Source organism: Arachis ipaensis, chromosome B2 (genome assembly GCF_059453495.1).
Source record: "Arachis ipaensis isolate K30076 ecotype BB chromosome B2, ASM5945349v1, whole genome shotgun sequence".
NCBI classification, from domain to species: domain Eukaryota; kingdom Viridiplantae; phylum Streptophyta; class Magnoliopsida; order Fabales; family Fabaceae; genus Arachis; species Arachis ipaensis.
Window position 1 is genome coordinate 99,679,066 of NC_142437.1, and position 26,373 is coordinate 99,705,438.

Genomic DNA, 26,373 nt, shown 5'->3' on the forward strand with positions numbered 1-26,373 from the left:
TAAACAATTTTATTAATTTTTTCACTCCTATATATTTAGTTTGAGCCTTTCTCAATCTTTAATTTGTCTATAGGTTGAAGATTACACTAATATGCATTTACAACCGCACAAAGCTCTTGTAGGTGCCAATGCCTTTGTTCATGAAAGTGGCATTCATCAGGTTGGTATGGCAGTGCATTAAATATATAGCTTAATTAAACTCAAATGTCTTAGGCGTAGTGAAGTTTAATTCAATTCTTTTTTAGTTTTTTGAAATCATATATTGGTTTTCATGGACAATATTATTATATTCAATATTTATATATTTTATGAAAATACGGCATTAAATATTTCTAGAAAAGATGAATTTCTTGTAAAATATATATACCCTAAAAGTATTATTGAAGTTTATAACTCTTAGACTACGAATTTAGCATTATTGTCTAAGCTTAGAATACTTCAATTTTTTCACTAATTGTGTCAAGATTCTGAGGTAGTTTTCACAACAAGAAAGTAGTGTTGCAGAATAGACTAGATAGAACAAATTCAATACAATTATAAAGTTTGTATTTGAGAGAGTAAAAATTACAACTATCACTGGACTCTGTGAATATATATACACCTCACAAGCTATCACTCAATATATCAAAAATCCAAGAATAGTAATCAACTCAACTAATTCTGACTTTTTTATTTAAAATTTTTGTTTCAACGCCTTTAACTAACTCTAAGGAATTCACACTCTTATATCCTTGACATCTGCCAAAATTTAGCATAGGTCTTGAATTATTTTAAGTTTGTTCTTCCATTTTTCAAAGGATGCTGCTAATAATATGGCTTTGTCAATATGTCAGCCCTTTGTTCAGTTCTTGGAATATCAACAACATGTAGCATATTGCTCTTAACTTTGTCCTTCACAAATTAAATATCTAACAAAAAATGTTTGGTTTTATCATGCAAAATTGAGTTGGCTGTCAATATAACAGTGCTTAGATTATCACAAAACATGGTGGAAATTGTGACCGGCTTAATCTTCAGCTCTGAGAGAAGATTATTGATTCATACTATCTCTGTTGAAGACCTGCTGATTGTCAATTATTTTCTACAAGACCAAGACACTAAATTATCTTAAAAAAAAAAAAAAAATACAAAATTCAGATACTGATCACGTATCCTCCAAATGAGAGACGCAATCAACATACGAAAAACTATAGAATTTGTATATACCACTTCTATGGAAGTCTTGTAAAAGAATCTTCTTGGAGTTCTGACTTTTCACAAAGCAGATGTAAGCATGAAACTAGAAAAAGACATGTAAGTATAATATCTACAACTTAATTGGCCCCAAGATCACTCACTCTCATAAGTAACACTATCATATTTTCAATCTCTCAAACTCACTAACACTCATAATAATAAGGAGAAAATTTCTAATATTTCAAAACATATTCATTTCTTTTTTTTTCATTGGAACACACAATACACAAGGCATATGTGCCTTTATATAGGCAATGCTTCCTACGAAAATAATAATTTATGAACCACAAATCAATTTGTAATGACTACCATTTCATGAGTTGGCTTCATGAATCTTCCTTCAACTTGTGCTAGAAACACAACTTGCATTCATGTAGTTTCCACAATCTTCTAATTTAGGTTGCTTGGTTTTCAATTTCAATTCAATTTGATTTTGAATTTCTTCAATGTTGTAGCATGTTGTAGTTGTACTGCTCTCTTGAATATTCTTGAAAAATCTTCAAACTTCTAATATGTTAGCTTCTAGCAAAATCTAGCAAATTGATGATTATTGTATTCAACTCAAACTTTGCTTCTTTAACTCTTTGATCATTTTGACTTCAACACTCTTCATGAAGATTCTAATGATACAAATTGATTTATAATAAATAACATTGATGCCTCCCTTAAATTAAGCTTGTAGAATTAATTATTCCAAACATCTTTTTCAACTTGTAAAATAACTCTGTTTTCAATGATTTTGTAAAGATATCTACAACTTGGTCCTCTGTAGGACAATACTCAATCTCAACTTCTTTCTCATTTACCAACTATCTGATTTTATGAACCCAAATATCAATATGCTTCGATCTTCCATGAAATACTGGATTTTTGCAAAGTGCAATAACAGATTTGTTATCGCAAAATATTATTGTTGGAGTACTTTGTTTCTCATTCAATTCTTCAAGAATTATTCTTAGCCAAACTGCTTGCGTTGCACAACTTGCTGCTGCTATATATTCTGCTTCTGCTGTAGAGAGTGCTACTACTGGTTGTTTCTTTGAGGGCCATGAAATTGCACCAGAACCAAGACGAAATACAAACCCTGAAGTACTTTTTCTTGTTTCTATATCTCCAGCCTAATCACTATTAGTGTAACTAACAAGATTCACTTCATTAGTATTTTCATAATAAATACCATCATTTAAAGTACCTTTGATATATCGAAGAATCTGTTTTGCCGCTCACAAATGGTTGGTACAAGGCTCCTCCATAAATCTGCTAAGCAAACCAACTCCAAATACAATATCTGGTCTGGTTGCAGTTAAGTACCTTAGAATTCCAAACAAGCTTTTGTAATATGTAGGATTTATTGTTCTTCCTTTATCTTCTCTCAACAACTTAAACTTCTCTTTGACTGGAGTAGAAACTGGCTTTGAATGCTCCATTTGAAATTTCTTCAAAATATCATTTGCATATTTCTTCTAAGAAATAAAAATTTCATAATCTTTTTGAAGAACTTCGGTGCCAAGAAAATAAGACATCAAGCCCATATCCGTCATTTCAAAGTATTTTATTATAGCCTTCCTGAATTCTGTAATTATCTTCAAATTGTTGCCAGTAAAGATCAAATCGTCAACATAAAGACACATGATCAAGATATCTCCAGGTTCAACGAACTTGATATAAAGAGTATGTTCAAATGGACATCTTTTGAAACCATTCTGAGTGAAATAAGAATCAATCTTCTTGTACCATGCTCTTGGTGCTTGCTTTTGGGGTTTAATACATTCAAAGTAATAAAATCCTAACGGAGGGGGGACAAGGAAAGAATGGCACCAAGAAGAGGAATATTCAGTAAAGACACAACAGAAGCATAAAAGATAGATAAAGGTTTTTTCTACTAGACCTCTAAGATACCTATTCTTAGCAACCTAAGTCACCGGAAAGGATTCCCTACTAGACCTTCAAAGAACTTGTCCTTGACAACCTAGATCAGAGGATGAAAATTGAATCACTCAATCTTCTCCATGCAACAAGCGAAGCAAATCACTCACCTCACTTAATCACACTAAAAAAATGTGCATAAAATACTAAGGAAATTTTATTCATCAAAGTTATGTAAATTGTCTCACCAAAGGTGTTTAAATAGACCCTTAACAAACTAGCTAAAAGATAAGATAAGATAACTAATTTAAATCAGATTTGATCTTATTGGATTAGATCAGATTTGATTTAAATTTTAAAATCCTAAAGATATGATAACTAATTCAAATCATATTTGATCTTATTAGATTAGATCAGATTTGATTTAAATTTAAAATCCCTAAAAATACTACTAAACAAATCAAAAGTAAATCAAAATCTTCTAACAAACTCTAACAACAAAACAAACTTAAAATAAAGGCCTAAAAATTCGAAAATAAATAATAAAATATGCCTCCCATTGAATTTGAAAAGCTTTATTGGGCTTCTTGTTGTCTTGCCTTAGCCCAATGGGCCTTATGAATTGTTGCCCTTTCAGCACCACTGTTTTTGAGACAGACTCTTGGTCTTCTAGATGTCCAAGACTGGCACGGCACAATTCTTCTAGAATTCAGATCCTTGAATATGACAAGATTATCATTCCGTCCCTTAGCTCTAAGATGACGAAAATGCCCTCATGACCACGTATCACTCCTCATCCATTGCTTTCTTCCAATTGTTGTCTTTAGAGGCTTCTTCAAAGTTCAACGGCTCACAATATGAAAATAGAGAAAAATTTATGATTTCTTCATTGGACGGATCATTGTCATTGCCAACTTCATGATCTACTAATCTAGCAGGCAGTCTCCGCTCTCTTTGAGGTCTTCTAGATGATTCTGGTTGTTCGGTTATGTCCGGTTGTCTTTCTTCATGATTACATGTATTTGAAATTACAATCGGCTACTTTTCTATCTTTGTATCCCAGTCCCACATGGCTTTTTTGTCAAACGTCACATCTCTGCTGATGATTACTTTCTTTGTTTCTGGATTGTACAACTTGTATGCTTTTGAGTCTGTGCTATAGCAGATAAAGATACACTTCTCGCCTTTGTCATCTAACTTCTTCCTTAATTGATCTGGTACGTGGGCATAAGCTATACACCCAAAGACTCTAAAATGAGGAATGGAAGGCCTCTTTCCACTCCAAGCTTCCTCTGGAGTTTTATCACAAACATTTTTTGTTGGACACTTATTTAAAATATGAACTGCTGTTGCGACTGCTTCTGCCCAAAATTCTTTAGGCATTTGTTTTGACTTGAGCATGCATCTGACCATATCCATGATGGTTCTATTCTTTCTTTCAGCAATTCCATTTTGTTGAGGAGTATATATAGTTGTTAGTTGGTGTTGAATTCCGTGTTGCTTAAAGTAATCTGAACACGCAAGATATTCTGTTCCTCTGTCTGTTATGAGAATTTTGATTTTACAGCCACTTTGTTTTTCGACAAATGCCTTGAATGTCTTAAAGACATCACATGATTCTGATTTCTGCTTTAGAAAGTATACCCATATATATCTACTAAAATCATCAATAAAAGTGATAAAGTACCTGCTACCACCATTGCTTAGAACTTCAACAGAACAGATATATGAATGCACAATTTCAAGTAATCTTCTGGCTCTCCATGACTTTCCTGTAGGGAATGAATCTCTGTGCTTCTTTTTCAGTTGACAAATCTCACAAACACAATTAGGAATATGAATCTGTGGTAGACCAGAAACAAGTCCTTTTCTTGACAGGTAGTTTAGGCCAGAAAAATAAAAATGCACAAACTGCATATGCCACAACCAGTTATCATTAAGTATCACATAACTCATGCAAGAGGGATTAATATGTTGAATTTTTAATGGAAACATTCTTTTTGAAGTCATCTTTGATTTATCTATGAACCTTCCATTGTTGTCAAATACAGTGCAATATCCACGATAAGTTATCATCTTATATCCCTTCTCAGATGATTGCCCCATACTTAGTAAATTGTAATCAAGTTCAGGAGCATAGAAAACATCAGAAATATAACTCAGAGAACCATCCTTCAATCTAATTGGTATATGCCATTTTCCTTCAATAGGGATCTTTGTACTATTATCAAACTTCAATAATAGTTTAACTGAATCATCTAATGAAGAAAATAACGCCTTTCTACCAGACATATGATTACTGCAAGCATTATCCAAGTACCATATATTTTCATCTTCAGCACATGAATTACTTGTAAAAAATAAAGTCTGAGTACCCGGATTATCATTAGTATTTTGATACTGATTTTCTGCAATGTGTGCTTGATTGTTATTCACCATTTTGAATATGCAATCTGCTACTTTGTGTCGATACTTTCCACAATGAAAACAATTGAAATTGGTTCTTTCTTGATAAAAATTGCCTTGACCTCTTCCTCAATTGACAGGCCTGAAATTCGTTCCACCTCTTTCTTGATTAGGTGGTGTAAACTTATTATAACTTTCTTGCTTGTAATTGCCACGACCTCTACCTCTGAAATTTCCTCTGCATCTACTTTGAAAGTTAAAACCACGACCTCGTCCTTCTTGTGTACGACTTGATTCTGCAACATTGTTTAAATTCACTTGGCTTTTCAGGGCTTCCACGGTTGATTTTTCTGACTTCTCCAGTATTCTACTGATGTGGCTTTCCATGGTTCCTTGCAACTCTGCAATCGTCATGGTATCCATATCGTGGGACTTTAGTCATAGTCACCACATGGTCATACTTCATCGGCATAGTGCGAATAATTTTCTCCACCACTTTGCTATCGGGCATATCTTTTCCATAGACTCTCATCTTATTGACAAGATCTATAACACGAGTAAAATATTGCCCAATAATTTCTGAGCTAGACATCTTGTATCTTTCATATTCTCTTTTCAAAGACTGTAACTTCACTTTCTGAGATTTATCTACGCCTTTATATGACAGCTTCAACGGGTTCCATGCTTCTGTTGCAATTTTGGCATTTGCTATTTTGCCAAACATAGTATAATCTACACCTTGATGAATTTGAGATAGTGCCAATTGATCTCTCCTCTGTTGAGCAGCATTTGCTCCTTCTTGCAAACCCAGTTTAATAAAATTTCACAGGTTCTGGGCCTTCAAATAGGTAGACAACAAAGTCTCCAAATAACTATAATTAAGTTTTTTATCTAACTTGGTACCGGACCACACAATATTAAAAGTATTTGCCATACTGACTCTATGATCAAACAACTATATGTGAGAAATCTCCCATACCTCACAAATTCTCAAACACCAGGCGCTGGATTAACCAGCTCTGATACCAAATGTAAGTATAATACCCACAACTTAATTGAGCCCAAGATCACTCACTCTCATAAGTAACACTATCATATTTTCAATCTCTCAAACTCCCCAACACTCATAATAATAAGGAGAGAATTTCTAATATTTCAAAACATATTCATTTTATTTTTTTTTTTGAAACACACACAATACACAAGGCATATGTGCCTTTATATAGGCAATGCTTCCTACTAAAATAATAATTTATGAACCACAATCAATTTTGTAATGACCACCATTTCATGAGTTGGCTTCATGAATCTTCCTTCAACTTGTGCTAGAAACACAACCTGCATTCATGTAGTTTCCATAATCTTCTAATTTAGGTTGCTTGGTTTCCAATTTTAATTCAATTTGATTTTGAATTTCTTCAATGTTGTAGGATGTTGTAGTTGTACTACTCTCTTGAATATTCTTGAAAAATCTTCAAACTTCCAATATGTTAGCTTCTAGCAAAATATACCAAATTGATGATTATTGTATTCAACTCAAACTTTGCTTCTTTAACTCTTTGACCATTTTGACTTCAACACTCTTCATGAAGATTCTAATGATGCAAATTGATTTATAATGAATAACAAGACAGCATTTTCTTCACAAAATTTTGAAACACTAACAAGATTCTTGGTAATCTGGTAGAGTGAATTAGTTGTTGCAAGTTAAAAAATCTATTTGTATCTAAAGCATATAAAATAGAGTCATCAAACGAGAGATAGACAAACCTTTCTCATTGCCTACAATAATCTATTTTGGGCTAGCATAGTATGAACTTGAAAGGTGATTTGATGCATTTGGAGTGACATGGTGTAATTCACCAGTGTTAGGATACCATGCTGGATCAACCATTGAAGATGGAACAACCATGTAAACAGATGGATTGTGAAAGGCTGGAGTTGGTGGTGATGGAACTGAAAAGGATCCAACGACTTGTGATTCTATGGAAGATGGTGCAGATTATGATGAAGTAGAAGCAAAATATGAGCTCTATGGTTGAGATGGTAGTGGAATTTGTTTATCAAATCTATGGAAAATGTGCCAAACAGTGTGGCCAAATCTACCACATACTTGACATTAGGGTCTTGGTGATGCAAAATAGGAACGAGTTCCTCTGTTCATTATGCCCCTCTTCCTCTTTTATTGATACGTCTAGAATTGAAAGAACTTGAAAAAGAAGTATGAGCAAGATGAGCTTGAGATAGTAGATTCTCTGGATTTCTAAATTGCTATAACATGTCATCATGTATCATGACTACAGTTTCAACTTCATATAGAGAACAAAGTTCATGTTTAGAATTAACCATAATAAGCAAGATTTGGTACTTAGAGTTGAGACTAGTAAAAATAGCCTCAATGTGTTCTACATTTGAAAGAGGGCTTCCAAGAGCTACCAATGAATCAACTACTTCCTTAATCTTAGAGATGTATTGATTTGCACTCAAACCATGCTTTTTGATATTCTTAAGACTAGCTTTTAACTGTTTCACCTCATACTTTGTAGATTAAGAGAAATAATCATCAACCTTATTCTAGATTTCATTAGTAAATGCACATCTAACCATGTTGGAGAAGACATAATCCATTGAAGCAAGAAAAAAATGACATTGTAACCTTCTTGGCACTAATGTTTATATTGTTGAGGAGGAATTGAATCTTTTTGAAGGTGACTCTAAATCTTGACCTCTAATGGATGCCAAGGCCTGTTGCTATAAGGTTCTGTGATTATTTTCACCCATTTTGTTGCTGATAGCATTTTGATAAGACTTTGGTTAGAAAGAAGAGCCATTCAGCAGAGCATTGTTGTTTGTTGATTTAGTAGAGTTAGTAGCATTGATTCAACCATGAATCAATATCCAATAGCTCGTGATACCATGTCAAAGATTTTGAGATATCTTTCACAATAAGAAAGTTGTGTTGCAGAATTGAGCTAGAACAGAAGAAGAATGATGATCATGAAAATAGGAGATGCATAAAACTAATGCTTCTGAATTCTCAATACAATGGTAAAGTGACTAAAAGCTACAACTAAAACCAGACTCTGCGAATAGCTCACAACCTATCACTCAATTTATCATGAATTCAAGATTCGTGACCAACTCAACTAACTCAACTTTCCTGATTTAGATTTTTTGTTTCAAAACCTTTAACTAACTCTAAGGAATTCATACACTTATCCTTGGCAGGCTGCATATAAATAAACAACTATATTTTAATTTTTCAAGATCAAAATTTTATGACAAAAGGAAACTTTTAGAGTTCTTTCAGTTTTTCTTTTCGTACTCCATAAACAAAGTATTTTTATTTTTATTTTCTTGACATGAAATACATAATACAATAATCAAATTTTTCATTTCTAATTTGGATTTTACCCGATATCTCATTTATTTTTTAAACTAACAATAACATGTATAATACATCTAAAAGTTACTCCAAACATAAATAAATCAATATAATATGTTAAAAAAATATTTCTGCTTTAAATTCAATAATGTAATATTATTGTTGCTAGCTGTTTTTTAAGCACACAACAAAGAAATCTTTTTTTCTTCTGATGCATTTGTTTCTATCTTTTTTTTTTAATGTTTATAAGGATGGATGGTTAAAACATAAAGCTACATATGAAATAATACCTCCGGAATCCATTGGGTTGGAAAGATCTAATGAAGTTGGCATTGTATTGGGAAAACTTAGGTATGTCATACAAAAAAATACTTTGGTATGATAGATAATACAAGATGATTCTTTTATGCTAGTGTGTGTGATTCAATATCTATGAACAAGTTGTTGCAATTATCTATATTTTGAAAATTTTTGTCATTTACAAAGTATATAAATATTAGTATTCAGTATATATTGTTGAGGTTAAATGAGTAATTTGTTGTAAGTTAATTAATATAACTCGGTTGTATGATTAGATGATTGTTACTTGTTGGGTGACTTGTTGTGCAAGTTAATTATTGTGGTGATGCTAATGAAATAAGTTAGTGGTAAAGTCATTTGAGTAAATCAATTATGATAGCACCATGCTAGTAGTAGATAGTTGAAAGAATGGTTAAGTTAATCGAATCGCTTAGTTAGCTTTAACTGCAATCAATAGCTTGTATGATTGTAGTTCAAATATTTAACGATAATAAAAAGTCCAATTTCTAATTTACCACAAGTTAACTATGTAATTCTCCTTCTGTCTCAAACCAGATTCTGCTTTACCATTATAGAATTTCACATAAGTAGTACCTTCTTAAGCACTTATTAAGCTTGGGTGGCCATGACTTGGGTTTCGTGGGATTATTGATGGCAAACTTTCAAAATATCTACATATATATGTGCACAAAAGAATGAGTATACTTTGCTTTACGTTAAATACATGATATGAATTATTTTCTTTTACATATTTATGCGCCTTTATTTCAAAATGAATAACATACTACTAAATTGAAATTTCTGTCGTATTTTTAATTTTGTTATTTTTTCTATTGGTTTCTCTATTTGCTATTGGTACTCAGGATGTTCTATAAGGACTTTGCTAGGTAGACAATGGCTTTTGTGAACAATATGAACAATGGGCTCTAAAATTAGCCAATAAAGTAAAAACACACTACACCCCCAAATTACCCAACTAAATCTTAATATTAGGATAACCATCCATACACCTAGTGAAATGAACATCCGATATATCCATTGTTCACATTGTTTAGTATTTTTATTGTCTACATATACTTTTCCAAAATATATTAATTATGTGTTGGCTAAAAACTATTTGGTCACCTATAAGTATAAAAAACAAAACCACTATGAAAACATTTTTCGAATCAAATGTGAGCTTAATTAAATTCTCATTATTATAATTATTACTCTGCACATGGATTTTCTTCTTGTGTGAATTTTATTGTTCATGTTTTAATGTTTCTCTTTTCCCACTCAATGATACAGTGGACGACAAGGCTTAATGAAGCGTCTTAAAGAGGTGCATTATACTTTCTCTCTCTTTCTTTCACTCTCTTTGCATATATATATATATATATATAATATTTTTTTACTTAAATAAATGAAAAAAAAAACAAAATTACCAACTACCTCCAAAATGAAATCACATGTACATATGTTCTATTTCTTTATTTATATAAGTGTGCTACAAGGTTATATGTTATAGTATTTGTATGTAAATTGTGGTACTATGGCACGAATTTTTGTTTCAAAATTTTAAACCCATATGCACATAAATCGTGCTAGCATATTGATAGTGCGTAGAAACACGTAAAATCATGGTAAGTTATAACGATTTACATGGAAATGAGGAAGCACACCGGCCTATGAGAATTTTGTGCATTTGGGATGCCCGAAACCCTAGCACAATTTTTATGCAATTGGGATGTCTAGGATCCTGGCAAAATTTAAGTACACACTCCCACAATCATTGTTATATATTGTTAGGAGTTTAATTTGATATAATGCATGTTTGTTTCATTTAATAATAAGTTTTGCTTGGGTGTTAGGGTATTTGCATTGCCTCTAAGCAGCAAAACAAAAGTAGCACATATAGTTGACGACGAATTTACGATCATATTTATTTTTTATTATTGATGGCTAATTTATTTTATTTATATGTATGTTTAGTTGAATTTTCTTTAGGATATAATGTGTTATTTTTCTAGTACAATTCAAAAATATTTTACCATTCTAACAAATCTAGTATCTAAAGTTAGTGAAAACATATTGTTCACTTATTTATAAAGATAGGCTTTTGTATTGGTTTAGCAAAATAGAGAATGTTAGATATTGGATGTTAATATTTTTATTTTTATTTTATTTTATTCTAATGTTTTAATTTTTTTTGTTGGTTTTAACCAAACAATTCAATGTACAGAGTGTTTGAAGGCAACAAAAGATTATCATGCATAATCGTTTAGTGTCATATCTATAGTAGGTAGGTTATACCCTAGTTGTATAGGTATTTGTGTTAGTTGGAAATTGAAATATTATGAACTTGGTCAAGATGCTCACATTGTTATAGTCTTGGACATTTGGTAGCTTCTCACATTGGTTTTGATTGTCTGTTGGTCGCTTATCTCGAGGTAAGGGGCATTATTTTAATTAAAGATCACTATCGTTCGTATTTACTTTATTACAGTGTATTTGTATAATTTTACCTAATATAAAACTTTCAGATAGAATAATTTGTAAGGCCCACGAGGTTATACAACAATTTTCATCTTGGTATCCTCGAGCTTAAACACATGGCATTTCGAAAATCGATGACCATCTTGATAAATTTTGCTTCAGTTGAGTTGCATAAGGTCGATTGGGTTCTAAAACAAGCTTGAGAATGTGCACCATACTAGCCATAAATATTGACTTGTATTATCAAAAGATGGTTAAATACTTACATAGTTTTTTGAGATTTATTTATTACGTGGCATGAACGTTAACAAAGAAGATTTGATAAAAGGTGTTATACTTTGAACTAGTGATTGATCCTTGACCCTCAGTAGAATATCTTTAGCGATAACATGGTGCAGGATTATGGTTATTTTCTCCTGATAACTTTTTGGATGATCCTCGACAGGCTGGAGTAATTATAAATTCTCTTGTCCAGAATCAGATTGCTACATTAGCTAAATAGCAAGGACTAGACATCGTGCCAATTGAACATTATCAAATAACTTTTACTCGCACTAACCAACATAGTTGTAGGAATGTGGAGGAAGATAAACATAGAGCCAGTAGAGAGGAAGATGGTGGAGACAGTAGAAGGATCGGGAGGAGCTTTTAGGTGGGGTATGGGGCTTCTTGAGGAGGTTTAAGGTGGTACATGAGTCATTCTAGGAAAGGTCTAGGGTAGGGTGATGGAATTAGAAGTTCAGGGTGGGAGGAGCTAGAGGTGTAGGTTAAATTGGAATAGGATGGTTAATCCAAAAGGTTTTAACTCTATGCTATTCTCAGGATTAGCAAGTTCGTGAGATTTAGAGCAAGTATTTAGTACTAGATGAGAGTTCTTTATGGAGCTTAAAAAACTTGTAAGTGTCATTGACGGTTACATGCCACATTTTGAGACGGTGTTTTGGATCATAATGTTGACCTTAACAAAGCCCCAACAAGATATAGAAGAGGTCAATTGCCACATTTTGGCACAGTTTGAGCCACGCACCACATGAACATGATAGTCATGAGGTGTAGCCACGATATGAGGGTTTTTAGGAGCTAGCACCGAAAGAGCAATCATTTCTAATTTTTATGTAGTCATGGACTAACACAAATGGAATTTCAAACATTTTTTCTCCACTCTATAATATTTTGAAACAGTTTCATTGCATAATTATATATAAAGACTTATCTCGAGTGTAAATCCTGGTTGGATGGTGTTGAGTATTTTTTTTTATTTCTACATAAATTATGGTAGGGTATCATGAGATATGTACGTTAGTGGATTTACATTTTTCTACACACTATCAACATCCTAGCATGACTTGTGCATATGGATTTGAAATTTTGAAACGTAAACCGTGGTAGGATATTGTGATTTACTTACAAATGCTATCAAACATACAATACGTACCTTATCACGATTTACATAAATAAAGAACAAAAATGCCATTTGTACACCAAAAGCAGTCATCAATGTATTTGTGTATAAATACATGTGTGATTTAATTTATTTTCAATGTGTATTTATATTCCAGCATGTATTTATACTGATGGTTGACTTTGGTGGCTGATTTTGATGTACATAGCATAACTCAATAAAGAAATATGGCATGCATATATAATTTTGTTTTGGAAAAAACTAGTGATTTTGCTTTATATATATTCAATGTCATATTAATTTTGTCTTTTCTATGTTTTTGAGTTAGTTGTCTTTTCTGATTTCAGCTTGGTTATCACCTTAAAGAAAATGAAATTGATAGTGTCTTTTGGAAATTTAAAGCAGTAGCCGACAAAAAAAAGGTAAATAATAATTATATATTTAAAATTTTCTAATTTCAACTTTGCATTATTATTATTATTATTATTATTAACTAGATCCAACTTGTACTTATGACAATCATCTACTTGCAATTTAAGTATATGATTTGTTTGATATTTACTTTAAACTTTAATACAATAAAATAATTTTGGTTCACCATATACCAAACAAATATACTATGATTTCAAGAGTGGACATATAAATGATGCAAGAGATTTAACCATTAAATTACTACACTCCTTTTAACCAAATACATTAAAAAAGCATTCAATGTGAAATTTTAACCTATTGAATGATTTTCTTTTTTCTTATTATCTAACTACAATATTTGGTTTATTAAGAGGGTAACTGATGTTGACCTTAGAGCATTGGTATCAAATGAAGTTACTCAAGTGGAATCTATTTGGAAACTTAGTGACATACAGGTTGGTTTATATATTTATATATATATATATGAAAAAAATTTTGTGTTTGATATAAGGGTTTAACTTGACAAAAATTTAAATTAAAATGTGTTAATGTATATACTACGTAGGTGACTTGTGGAACTTTGGGTCTTTCAACAGCAACTGTTAGACTCAATAATACCATTGATGGAGGCATACATGTTGCTTGTTCTGTTGGTTCAGGTTCAATAGATTCAGTTTTTAAAGCAGTGAATCTTATTATAAAGGTTTGAAATAATGCTCAATTGAGTATTTTTATCATTACTACAACAAAAATTATAATTATTATTAATGATTCATCTTTAATTGGTGTATTTGTGATGAGACAAGATTTATGGTGAATAATAGATGAATGGAAAGAGCATTAACTATATTTTTTAGTCCATTTTACTCATAGATTAGATTGAGAATGTCGATTGAAACAACTTGTGTAAATTGATTATCATTAGCTAAGATTAGGTATATCAAATGTTAAAAGGATGAGGTATACCTAACAAATTAAATAATCCAAGAAACTTATGACAAAATTCTTAGTTTGTGTAAATAGTTAATTTCGCCTTTTCAAGAAAGATAATGTATGAATTAAGATGCACTAAAATAATCTATTATAGTATAGCTTTTAGCATAACTTTATATGAATAATTCCTATCAGATCTACAAATTAAATTGAATACATATATGTTATTTAATTTTGAAATGATCATGAATTTATTTTTTTGTTTCCGAGATTGTCATTGTTATAGAAAAAGTAAGAGTCATAACATGCTAAAGAGAGTTGACACATATGGTAATATAGGTATAGATACAAACGTGTATTCATTTTCTTTTTGTTGTTATAGGGTTCTTTTGGTAAATAATGTTTAATTATTTTTTAACATAATTGTTTAATATTTTGGAGATGCGTGTCTCTAATTTTAATAAACTGGTCATTTTTAGTCTACCAAATTATATGACATTTAGAGGATTCATTTAGAAGAAGAAAGAGAGAGAGCTATAAGATTGAAAGTAAATACTTGGATGCTTTGTTAGACTCTAATTTTTTAATATTTTTGTATTTAATAAATTTTGCTAGCATGTGACAAGAATAAATTTTTATGATAATTTTTATGCAGGAAGCTATAAAACTTGTTCAGTATACATTGACTACAATGATAGAAGGTGTTGATGTTGTTATCACTACACATGTTAGAATTTGTAGAATGAATGACCATGCATCTACTCATTCATTAGTTGAAGAAAGTATTCAACCAATTTTTAGGTAAATAGTTCTATGATAAATTCAAGTGTTTATTGCTTTTTGTCAAATATGTTCTTTACAATAATCATCAATCCACTATTATATATATATATATTCTTTTTGCATAACATACAAGGTAATTAGAATTATGACTATAGTCACAATTTAAAACCATTCACACTCATAATGTTTTCTTTTTTATGATGTTATGTATAGTGGAATTGGAGCAGGAACAGATGTTGTTGTCTCCAGTGTTGAGGCTTATATTGCAGCCGTGAACAAGATGTTGGATTCCAAGAAATAGTTTATATATAATAATGTTTGATAAAATAATTATAGTTTCTACATTTGAGAGTTGAGATACTATAGTTACATTATAAACATTTACTCCTTTGAATTTATCTCGTAAGTATCAATAATGTGCGTGTGCGTGCGATCCCAAAAAATAAACTAGAAAATAGTTACCCATCATAACACATCTTGTATCTTAAATCTTCTTGTGTTAATCTATGAAGAACTAAAATATTAAAAGAAGATATATTAATAACTCCTCATTGGCGTATATTTTTTTTACCAAAAATACTATATGCACACTAAAGTTAGTTACTAAAATCAGCCAACTTGTGTAGTTTAACTCATTTTTAGTGTGTATTTTGTATTTTCATGTGCATTCTATATTGGTGGCTGATTTTAGTGACTAATTTTGGTGCACCTAACATAGTTGATATTTTTTACACTTAATTGTTGTTATATTACCTTTACTTTAATGGAATGATACCATATATCATGCATCATATTTCATATTGTGTCATTTTTTGCAGATACATCCTTTATTTTTTAGTCATCGTTTAATTTTTTTCATATTGAAGAATGATGCATTTCTAATTATTCATGCATTTATTAGTATTATCTCTAAGCCTTTATGACATAGATGATGGCTATTTAGATGAGTATAAGTAGAGTTATTTACTTTGTTTTGGATTTATATTGTTAGTTGATTGTTAAATGTGAATTGAGCTATTTCTTTGTGAATTGTTTAATATGTGTATAGTTATTTATATCTTATCTTGAAATATTTATATTAGTGGACTGTTTACTATTTGGGAGTTAATACTCAATTTAGTTTCTAAATTTGCATGCGAGTTTCAATTTAGTCCCTCAAACTTTAATTACCTCTATTTAGTCCCCAAATTTTATAAATATGCCTCACATTAGTCCCTGAGATGATTTTTAGTTAAAAAACATTAATAGAGCGTTGAAATGGACAATCAAATGCCACACTTAAACATATAAAATGATGTAATTTTGGTTTTGGCATTCAAATAGCTCAAAAATGATGTCACATCACTTGTTTTATTAGGTAAAGTTTTAATAAACACCACTTATGATGTTTTTTGGTTATTTGAGTGTTAAAACCAAAACGATATCATTTTACAGAGTCTAGTGTGGCATCCGCCTGTCTATGACAGCGTTCTATTAACGTGTATACATTGAAAATTATTTCAAGAACTAATATGAGTCATGTTCGCAAAGTTTGAGGATTAAATAAAGGTAATTGAAACTTTAGGGACTAAATTGATGGTCGTATGTAAATTTAGGGACCAAATTGAGTATTATTTCTACTATTTGGACATATTATTGCCATATTAAATATAAATTTTGTTTCTATATTTAAAAGCTTAATTGATGTATTATCTATAAATTATTTTCAAATGGAATCATTAATAAATGAATGGACGTATAGGAATTTGATATTAAGATTGACGGCAAAGTTGTCGATTTTTAGTTAAAAATGATAAAGGAAAATTAAAAAAAAAGAATAGTTGAATTGTCAATAAATACTGACAGCCAAGCCATAGCTATTTTTAATAATTGAATCAGCGATCTAGCTATTAATATTATTGATAAAATAATCAATGGCGCTCGGTACCGTCAATTTTTATTAAATTTCAAAAAATTAACAAAACTAAAACTGACAGTGCAAGCCATTTCTTTCTCGTCAATTTTCTTCATCATCAACAACTGGACCTTCAATATATATTTTAAATCTAGAGAACATAAAGTTCTTCTGAATCTGCAATGTTCCTTTTATAACCATCTTGGTAGATGAAATTTTGTTTAGGAATTTTTTATTACCGAGCTAAATGTAAATAAACATAAAGTGAAAGATAATTTGCTCCTTGTTGGTTATTGATGTATAAAACAAAAAAATTTTTCTATTTTGCTGATTGGTTTTGTTGCTGCTGAAGAAGAAGACGCGTTCGAGACCAAGGGGAGTGACGCACGAAGGAGCTGTGACAGAGAAGGAGGGCACACTGTCTCATCACCCACGCTGCCGTTGTTTCCATCACCGTCATGCTTCATGATCACCGTAGGTTACTCTGCCATTGCTGTTCTATTCTGCTTTTCCCTGGTAGCATTGAGTTATGTTCTGTTGCCAATATTTGATTTGGTAATTAGTTATCTGAAAATGTTGATCTGGTTTTGATTTGATTTTAATATTAATTTTATATTGATTTAGTATAATGATGTGTGATTTTGATTTGGAATTGGTTCTCTGGAAATACTATTTTGATTTAAATTTGATTTTAATATTGATTTAGTATAGTGTTATTCTGATTTTGATTTGGTAATTGGTTATCTGAAGATGTTGTTCTGATTTTGTGTTGTTTTTAATATTGATTTTGGACAATGCTATATTTTGGTCATTGATTTAAAATAGAAAAATATTACCACAATTATTTTAAGTCTCTTTGAACTGTTCAATGCAAATAAGTTTGATTTTGTTGTTAATTTTTGGATGTCATAAATCAGAAAAGTGTTTTGGTTCACTAAGTATAGTGAATTTGTCTATTTGTGCTGGTAGATAGGTTGAAGGTGCTTTTGTTACGTGGTAACTAGTGTCTTTGGTGGGTTTTGTTTGATTTATAGGTGCTAATGCTAGTATGTAGTCATGGAAGTGATAGTAACATTAGTACTAGAGTTGTGGTTATGAATTACTTATATTTTTATTCTTTGTTGCTGTTGTAGTTTGTCTCTTTAAAACCAAAAAAAGGGAATCAAATAGTGCGTCTCTCTGTAGCTGCCACTATCTTAGACATTGAGCTACACTACAGGTAAAGAGCAATTGGATGAGAATGAAAGAGATAATATAGAGGAGCAGGACAAGGATTATATTAATCCAACTGAGGCTGAGTATAGACAATACTGTGAAAGATAAATTTTCGGTCTCCTTAAAAATATTTTATGACATCATTTCTCTTTAAATTTACTGCTGTAAAAGATTTATATACGATGGCTTCTTTGTATAATAGGGATATATTTTAATAAATAATTTATTGGATCTATTAATTGGTGGGGGCGGCAGGGTGGGTTGAAAAAGAGTGTTTGATGGTGAGCATGATGATGAAAATGGTTGTATGTGAGGATATGGCTTTTTTTATTTTCATTAATAAGCACGGATAATTTACTTGAATTGATTAATTTGAGCTAGGCTTTCAATAAAATCAAGACTCAAGTTAAATAGCAAAATTCGAACAAGAAAATCAAGACTCAAGGTGTGAGAGTCTGTGACTTTTACTTGGTGCACTAGGCCATAAATAACTCTCTCTATGTAATTAAGGTGTAATTGCTATCCATTTTCTAAATAATAGTTCAGTTTACTTTCACTACAAGCTATCTATTTTTCTAGCTTCTATGTAGTCCTAGTTCATTCTTTCTTCTTTCTTCTTTGGGAAAGTTTCTAGTTGCTTGTCAATCATTGAATTAAGAGAGAAAGCTTTCACAAATGAAGCCGGTATCAATTTAAGCAAAATAGATATTGCTCATAATTTATTATAATATTTTTAAGTTTTCTTTATTTCAATTTCACACTTCAGTTGACGTAAAATTATTATGTTTGCGTAGCTGCATATGGTGGGCTAGTTCCCCACACACGCCCAAGTTCACACTTTAGTTCACGTATATATATTGCTGCATATGGTGGGCTATTTTCACATTACAATTTATATTTTATCAAGTGATAAATCTGTCACTGAAATGAGATCAATATCTGAATAGGATTTGTACTCATTAATTGTACAAGAAAAGGTACATGTACATACTATGATATGATATAAGAAAAGAATCTCTGACTCTTTACACTTTGACTTTAATTTTAGAAGCAAATTCTAGTTTCCTACGTAGCTGGAATAAATCATTAGCAATAGTGAAATTATGGAATTTTATTCATTTGGCTAAATGGATGAAGCTGTTTTTTTTTTCAATTAAATATATATAAATCAATAACAAGGATGGTATATAATGCTAAAAATATTAATGTTTTAGTCTCTTTGAATATATTATGGTAATTTTAATTAGTCTCTTTGTATAGAGACAACAGTGAAGAAAACATGAGGACCTACACAATGCTTAAAGATTCATGCAAGACAGTTGGAAGATAGAGAAGAAATTACTCTAGATATTGAAGGAGAGACAACTGGTCCTACTGATGAAGATGTAAACAACTTGAACAAATTTTTGGGCGCAGTGGCAAGGAATTCAGATTTTTGTCCATTAATATACACAAACTGGAAGGGGATTAAAGATAAAGAAGCTATTTGGGAATATGTTCAAGTGAGAATATTAGTCTTGTTTTTTTTAAAAACTTAAGGAAATGTACACATTTTATTCTTACTAGCAAATAATATATAATGTGATTGTGGATCTTACAACAATTTTTATAAGTCAAATTTGATGGAAAATGTTCAATTATTTTTCTTTAGTGACTTGATTCAAATAGTTTAGATTATTTATTAACACTAAATAATAAAAAAAATTGAAATTAAAACCGTTGCCAAAAAACAACACCAATGGTAATGCTTTAAAACCGTTGTCTTAGACGACTATAAAATGGCAATGGTATTAAAATTGTTGCCAAAAAATGACATCAACAGTAACGCTTTAAAATCGTTGGCTTTGTGAGTAATGAAACTACAATAGTTTAAAACCGTTGCTTATTCAATTATGGTTTTAAACCGTTGGATCATGAAAGAGAACGGTTTAAAACCGTTGCTTATCAAGTAACGGTTCAAAACCGTTGTTTAAAATTTTCTTTCAAAACCATTGTCTATGCCAGTAACTTTGGCAACGATTTTTTTGTTACCATTGCCTTAGGTAAAAAACCGTTGCCTTTGAGCATTGGTAACGGCCGCATATACCACAGGTCAAAAATCGTTGCCAAAGCGTTACCTAAAGTTTTAGGAACGGTTTTTCAATCTACGGCAACGGTTTTTTATCGTTGCGAAAACCCTTATTTGTTGTAGTGTGTTATCAAAGTTAAAATAATTTTCAAACAATAATTTTCAAAATCCTTCAATTATGAGAGGTATGGGATGTTCTATTATGACCATAATTTGGTCCTAATGGATTATAGAGGGTAGGTCCCAACCTAATCATAGCCAAGGTACTATAGTTCGAATTTGAATTTGGAGAAATTTATACATAGAGGAAGATCGATCTCTATGTTATTCTTGAGGATCGATTCTCACGTGTTTCACAGAACTAAAAATTCAAATTTTACTCTATGAGGATTGATCCCTATAGTAATGGGGAGGATCGATCCTATACATTAAAAAGACACAGATTTTACCAAGAGCGTGTGTTCTTGACCAATAGGCTCCTCCTATCGCTTATCTATTCCCAACGTATATGAGAATTTAAAGGCCTATAAATAGAGGTCCCTATGAATGCTTTCAATGCACAACGTAACATTCTCTAAACTTATATGCTACCATATTGATCAAAGTTCATAATTTTTTAAAAGTGATTTTTATCAAAATTTTAGAGATATCCTTGAGCTTACTCATAGTGCTTCATTTATAATCGTATACTCTTTCAAGACAACTTTCATAATCTGAATTTTATCTCCTTACATTGTAAAAAGAGAGTTGTGTAGCTCTTCTTATTTGTTGAGAGACTTAGGGTGTAATTCTCTAGGTGGGGAGACTTGCTATATATACACTATAGTTAGTGAGGATACCAAGATTTATATTAAGCACTCAAGGGAAAACGCTTGAAGTTGGTATTGCTTCAAGTTCTTATAGAATGAATGTAAAATCTGCAAAATTAACAAATAAATAGTTAATAAATTAATTATTAATTAGAAAAATTAGAAAATAGAATTTTATAGTTTAATCAGATAGAGCTAATTAAAATAAGAATTTTGACACTAATTTTAAAGAATTCGGCTAAAGATTAGGTCGAACAGGCCGAATCGAGCGAACCGAGCCTGTATTGGGCCCATGGTGCAACCCAATTCATTAAAAACATAAAGAGCTTTAGCTTCCTTGCCCTGGATCTCAAATTTCAATTCTTAATAACTTTTGATCCGGAGCTCCGATTGACAAGCCGTCAGCGGCCACACATTCATCTTGGAATTCTCTACAAAGCTCAATAATTAAATTGGTAAGGAGGTTACATTTTCAATTTCGAATATCCTTTTCCAATTTCGAAAATTCAATGTGTGGGTGAGTGATAAACCACTATTTTATGGTTTATCTTGTGTTTAATTGAGTGGTTTCATCAAGTCATCACCCACTTATTCATACTAATTGCATGATTTTACATTTTCCTTCCTAGTTTTATTCTAAGGTTGAAAACTTGCTTCCTAGAGATCTTTAGTTAGTATATTTTAATTCTCCTTTATACCATTCGATGCCGTGATTCGTGTGTTAAGTGTTTCATGCTTTATAGGGCAGGAATGGCTTAGAGAATGGAGAGGAAGCTTTCAAAAATGGAAGGAACACAAGAAACTAAGGAGATGACCAACGAACACCGACACGCGCGCATGGCTCACGCGAGCGCGCGGAATGGAAAAAATTGCAGCGACGCGTGCGCGTGCCTGACGCGTACGCGTGGATTGGAGTCTGCACAAATGATGTGAACGCGTGGACGATGCATACATGTGACAAGGAAAATTGCTGAATGACGCGCACACATGACTGACGTGTACGCGTGACCTGTGCGATCTGCAGAAATAACAGAAAACGCTGGGGGCGATTTTGGGCCGCATTCTGACCCAGTTTTCATCCCAGAAACATAGAATAATGCCAGAAAACATGCAGAGACTCAACAGACAACATAATTTTAGATACATTCTAATTAGGATAGTTTTAGGTTTTTAGATCTGAATTTAGAGAGGATTATTCTTCCTCTAGGTTCTCTTTACATTCCCAGTTTATTGCTTTTGCTTTTGGATATTAAAGAGTCATTACCTCCATTGAAGATACTATTCTAGTTTGTTTCCTTACTTACTCTTTTATTTATTCCATATTCTTAATTCTTGTTTAAAGTAGTAAGTGGATTATTTTCATGAATTGTTAATGCAAATGATTACTTTTACTTTTAATCAATTTTGAATCCCTATTTTATTTAAATTATCATGTCTTCTTCTTATATTTTTATAAGCGTTATATTCATGTCAATGGAGTGAATCCATACTTGACATGGGGGTTGATTAAAAGGAGACACTTGAGTTGGAAGGCTTAAGTACTGATTAAACTGGAAGTTGTTGGCTAGTTCTGTATTTACTAACGCTAGACCTTCCCAAGGGAGAGGACTAGGATTTGCGAATAAGAGTTAGCTCAATCACTTGACTTTTCTTTATTAGTAAGGGTTAACCAAGTGAAAACAACAACCTTTTTAATACTACACTTAAGAGACTCCAACAAGGATAGAACTTCTAATTAATCATTCCCCCAATCAAGGCTTTTTATCTAGAATATTAATAATCATTCTTAGTTTTTATTGCTTTAATTTACAATTATTTAATTACTCGTTATCCAAACTCAAACTCTCTTGGAAATTCCTAATTAATAAAATAGCATCCTTTCTCGTAACTCGTTGGGAGACAACCTGGGACTCATACTCCCAGTATTTTTATTCTAAATTTTTCTGACACTCTTCTAAATTGGTGAGGCAAATTTTAGTTGGTTAAGAGCTATACTCGCAACGCTGTCCTGTTATATTATAATCTCTTAATTGGCCTAACTTCTGCCATGCACCAATTTTTGGTGCCGTTGCCGGGGAGTTGCAATTGTGTGCTAAATTATTAATTAGTGTACATATTTTTATTTGCATATTTTGTTTTTATTTTTACCATGAGCTATATGTTTCTTTCATTGAATGACGCGTTCACTGCTTGACCCGAACTTAGCCACATTTGATCCTGAAATTGAAAGAACTATTTCACATATTAGGCAAGCTCGACGTCGGTTAGCCTTTGAGGGTGGTGAAGTGATTGTTATCGATTCACCAGTCTCATCTGAGGGCGAATCTGAACCGCCATCTGAGAGCGAAATAAGCTCTTTTACTACTGATTCAGTTGATTCATGTGCAGATAGAATGGCAGTACCTAGGAGGATTACTCTCCAAGAAGCTGGAGCCCCAAATTTTACAATGCAGCCGTATCAAGTGCATCATCCAACTCTTGCTGCAGATTTTAAACTGAAGACTGCACTAATCAACTTAATGCCCAAGTTTCATGGCTTACCTGCTCAAGAGCCCATCAAGCACCTCAGGGATTTTCAGACAGCCTGTTCTACTGTTAGGCATCAGGGTGCGAATGAAACTTCTATTCTGTTAATTGCCTTCCCGTTTTCTCTTGAGGGAAAGGCGAGGGAGTGGTACTACTCCCAACCTGAAGCAACTGTTACTAACTGGGATACGCTCAGAAGAGAATTTTTGGAGAAATACTTTCCAGCTGAAGTTACAGACAGACAAAGGAAAGAGATCTCATGCATTGTTCAAGGTGAATCAGAAACTCTCTATGAGTACTGGGAGCGTTTTAAGAACCTTCTGGACGCATGCTCCCATCACATGATTGACAGGCTAGTGTTAATTAGCTATTTCACTCAAGGCATGAAGCCTCGGGATAAAACTACACTAGATGGTGCTAGTAATGGTTCTCTGAAAAAGTACAAGACCGCAGATGAAGCATGGCAACTAATCAATGACTTAGCTGAGTCCACCAGGAATCACAGATACAGGAATAGCCACTCGAAAGCAGTTGCAGAAATTTCCTCTAGTACTGAGACTACTGCTCTTACACAGAGTATATGTGAAATGACCAACCTACTGAAGCAATTATAGTTGAATCAACAACAACAAGCTCGGCTTTCCCCACCACAACAAAGCCAACAGTTAGTTCCCCAAAGAGTATGCGGCATATGTGATGATTATAGTCATTATACTGATGAATGCCCGTAGCTCCAACAAGAAGACAATACTGTGGCAGCAACTCATAACTTCTATGACCGCCCGAATCAAGGATACAATCAACAAGGCGGCAACTACAACCAAGGTGGGAACTATAACCAAGGATGGCAGGACAAATCCAACCAAGGTTGGAGGGATAATTCCAACCATGGCTGGAGGGACAACTATAACAGAGGAGGCAAAGACAACAATAGAAATCAGAGGTGGAATAACAACAATAGACAGCAGAATCAGAACCAACCTTACAGAGCTCCTCACTTAAGACAATCACAAGGACCCCAGCAAAACCAACAACAAGTACCTCAGATCACTTATCCCACTTCCTCATCAAATGACGAGATGCTTCGTTCTCTTGCACAAGGACAACAAGATATGCAGAATACACTGAACTCTACTCTAAATGGTCTGAATGCCACTTTACAAGCTCTCGCCGCCCGAATAGATTCATTACCAACTTCCACTAACCAACCTTTAAACTCCAGTGGAATTCCTTCTCAACCCTTACCTAACTCCAAGGGTGGCATTAATGCCATCACTTTGAGGTCCGGAACCACATTGCAGGAGAGAAACCAAGAGGAGCCAAGCCCACAGGTACACGCCCCAGCTGAGAATGTAATAGAAGTGGAAGATGCTGAAGAGGAAGAGGAAGTGCAAGACATTGTTGAAGAAGAAGTAGCTCAGCAAAGGAATGGAGCACCAAAGGATGCAGAAGCTGCAAATGGCGCCATTCCTATCACATTTCCACATCTTGCAAGGAAGTCCAGAAAGCAGATGGAACTTGATCCCAAAATGGTAGAAATTTTCAAAAAGGTTGAGGTAACTGTTCTCCTTTTTTATGTTATTCAGCAAGTACCTAAATATGCAAAGTTTCTAAAAGATTTATGCATACATAAAGATAAAATTAATGAATTAGAAACTATTCCTTTAGGTAGTTCTATATCTACTTTAATGGGAGGTATACCTGAAAAATGTAGTGACCCAGGTCCATGCATGGTTAACTGTACCATTGGAGGTGTAATATTTTCTGATTGCATGTGTGACTTAGGAGCGTGTGTTAGTATAATGCTATTGTCTATATATGATACTCTAAGGCTCCCTCCCTTAAAAAGATCGACAGCTCATTTTGTGTTAGCAGATAAAAGCATTATTACAGTAGTTGGAATTGCTGAAGATGTATTAGTGAGAATTAAGGGGCTCACATTTTCCATTGACTTCTATATCCTGGAAATGCCCCCTAATGAGTCAGAAAGACCATCATCAATCCTGCTTGGAAGACCATTCCTCTGAAGACCTTGAAGTTCAAGCTGGACGCATTCTCAGGAACTTACTCCTTTGAGATAGATGGTAGAACAGTAAGTTTCAGTTTAAATGAAGCTATAAAGCACCCTCCGGAAGATCATTCTATCTTCTAGTACGACATCATTGATGAAAGTATAGCTGAAGTTCACCAAGAAGAATTAGAAGAGAAGCACATGGAGCAAGGTCCAAGTGTGGGGACACCCTCTGAACATAATGAAGACACCTTACCATTACCACTAGCCCCGGATGATCCAGAACCTAGCCATGAGCAGAAATTGGAATTGAAGACCCTTCCTCAACACCTCAAGTATGCTTACCTTGAGAATAATCAGAAGTTTCCAGTTATCATTGCAAGGGAACTCACTTCTCAACAGGAGGAGCAACTGCTCGGTGTGCTGAGAAAACATAAGAGAGCAATTGGGTGGAGCTTGGCGGATATAGTAGGCATCAGTCCTCAAGTTTGTGAGCACAGAATATATTTAGAAGAGGAATCAAAACCTGTCCGTCAACCCCAAAGAAGATTGAATCCCACCATCTTAGAAGTTGTCAAGAAAGAAGTAACCAGGCTACTTGAAGCAGATATCATTTACCCCATCTCAGACAGTGAATGGGTCAGTCCAGT

The 26,373-nt window shown here is 32.7% G+C and overlaps 1 protein-coding gene across 1 annotated transcript in view; it reads left to right on the top strand.

The window, feature by feature from the left end:
- The window catches only part of LOC107625559 (putative 2-isopropylmalate synthase), a 29,977-nt gene extending 14,257 nt beyond the window's left edge, over nt 1-15,720 (top strand). Inside the window, exons 6-13 of the mRNA XM_088503606.1 lie at nt 74-160; nt 9,144-9,244; nt 10,484-10,517; nt 13,421-13,495; nt 13,856-13,939; nt 14,050-14,187; nt 15,073-15,218; nt 15,414-15,720. Coding sequence (XP_088359732.1) covers nt 74-160; nt 9,144-9,244; nt 10,484-10,517; nt 13,421-13,495; nt 13,856-13,939; nt 14,050-14,187; nt 15,073-15,218; nt 15,414-15,501 — 753 coding nt within the window. The 3' untranslated portion in view covers nt 15,502-15,720. The remainder of the gene's footprint in view (nt 1-73; nt 161-9,143; nt 9,245-10,483; nt 10,518-13,420; nt 13,496-13,855; nt 13,940-14,049; nt 14,188-15,072; nt 15,219-15,413) is intronic.
- Nucleotides 15,721-26,373: the final 10,653 nt, after the last annotated feature.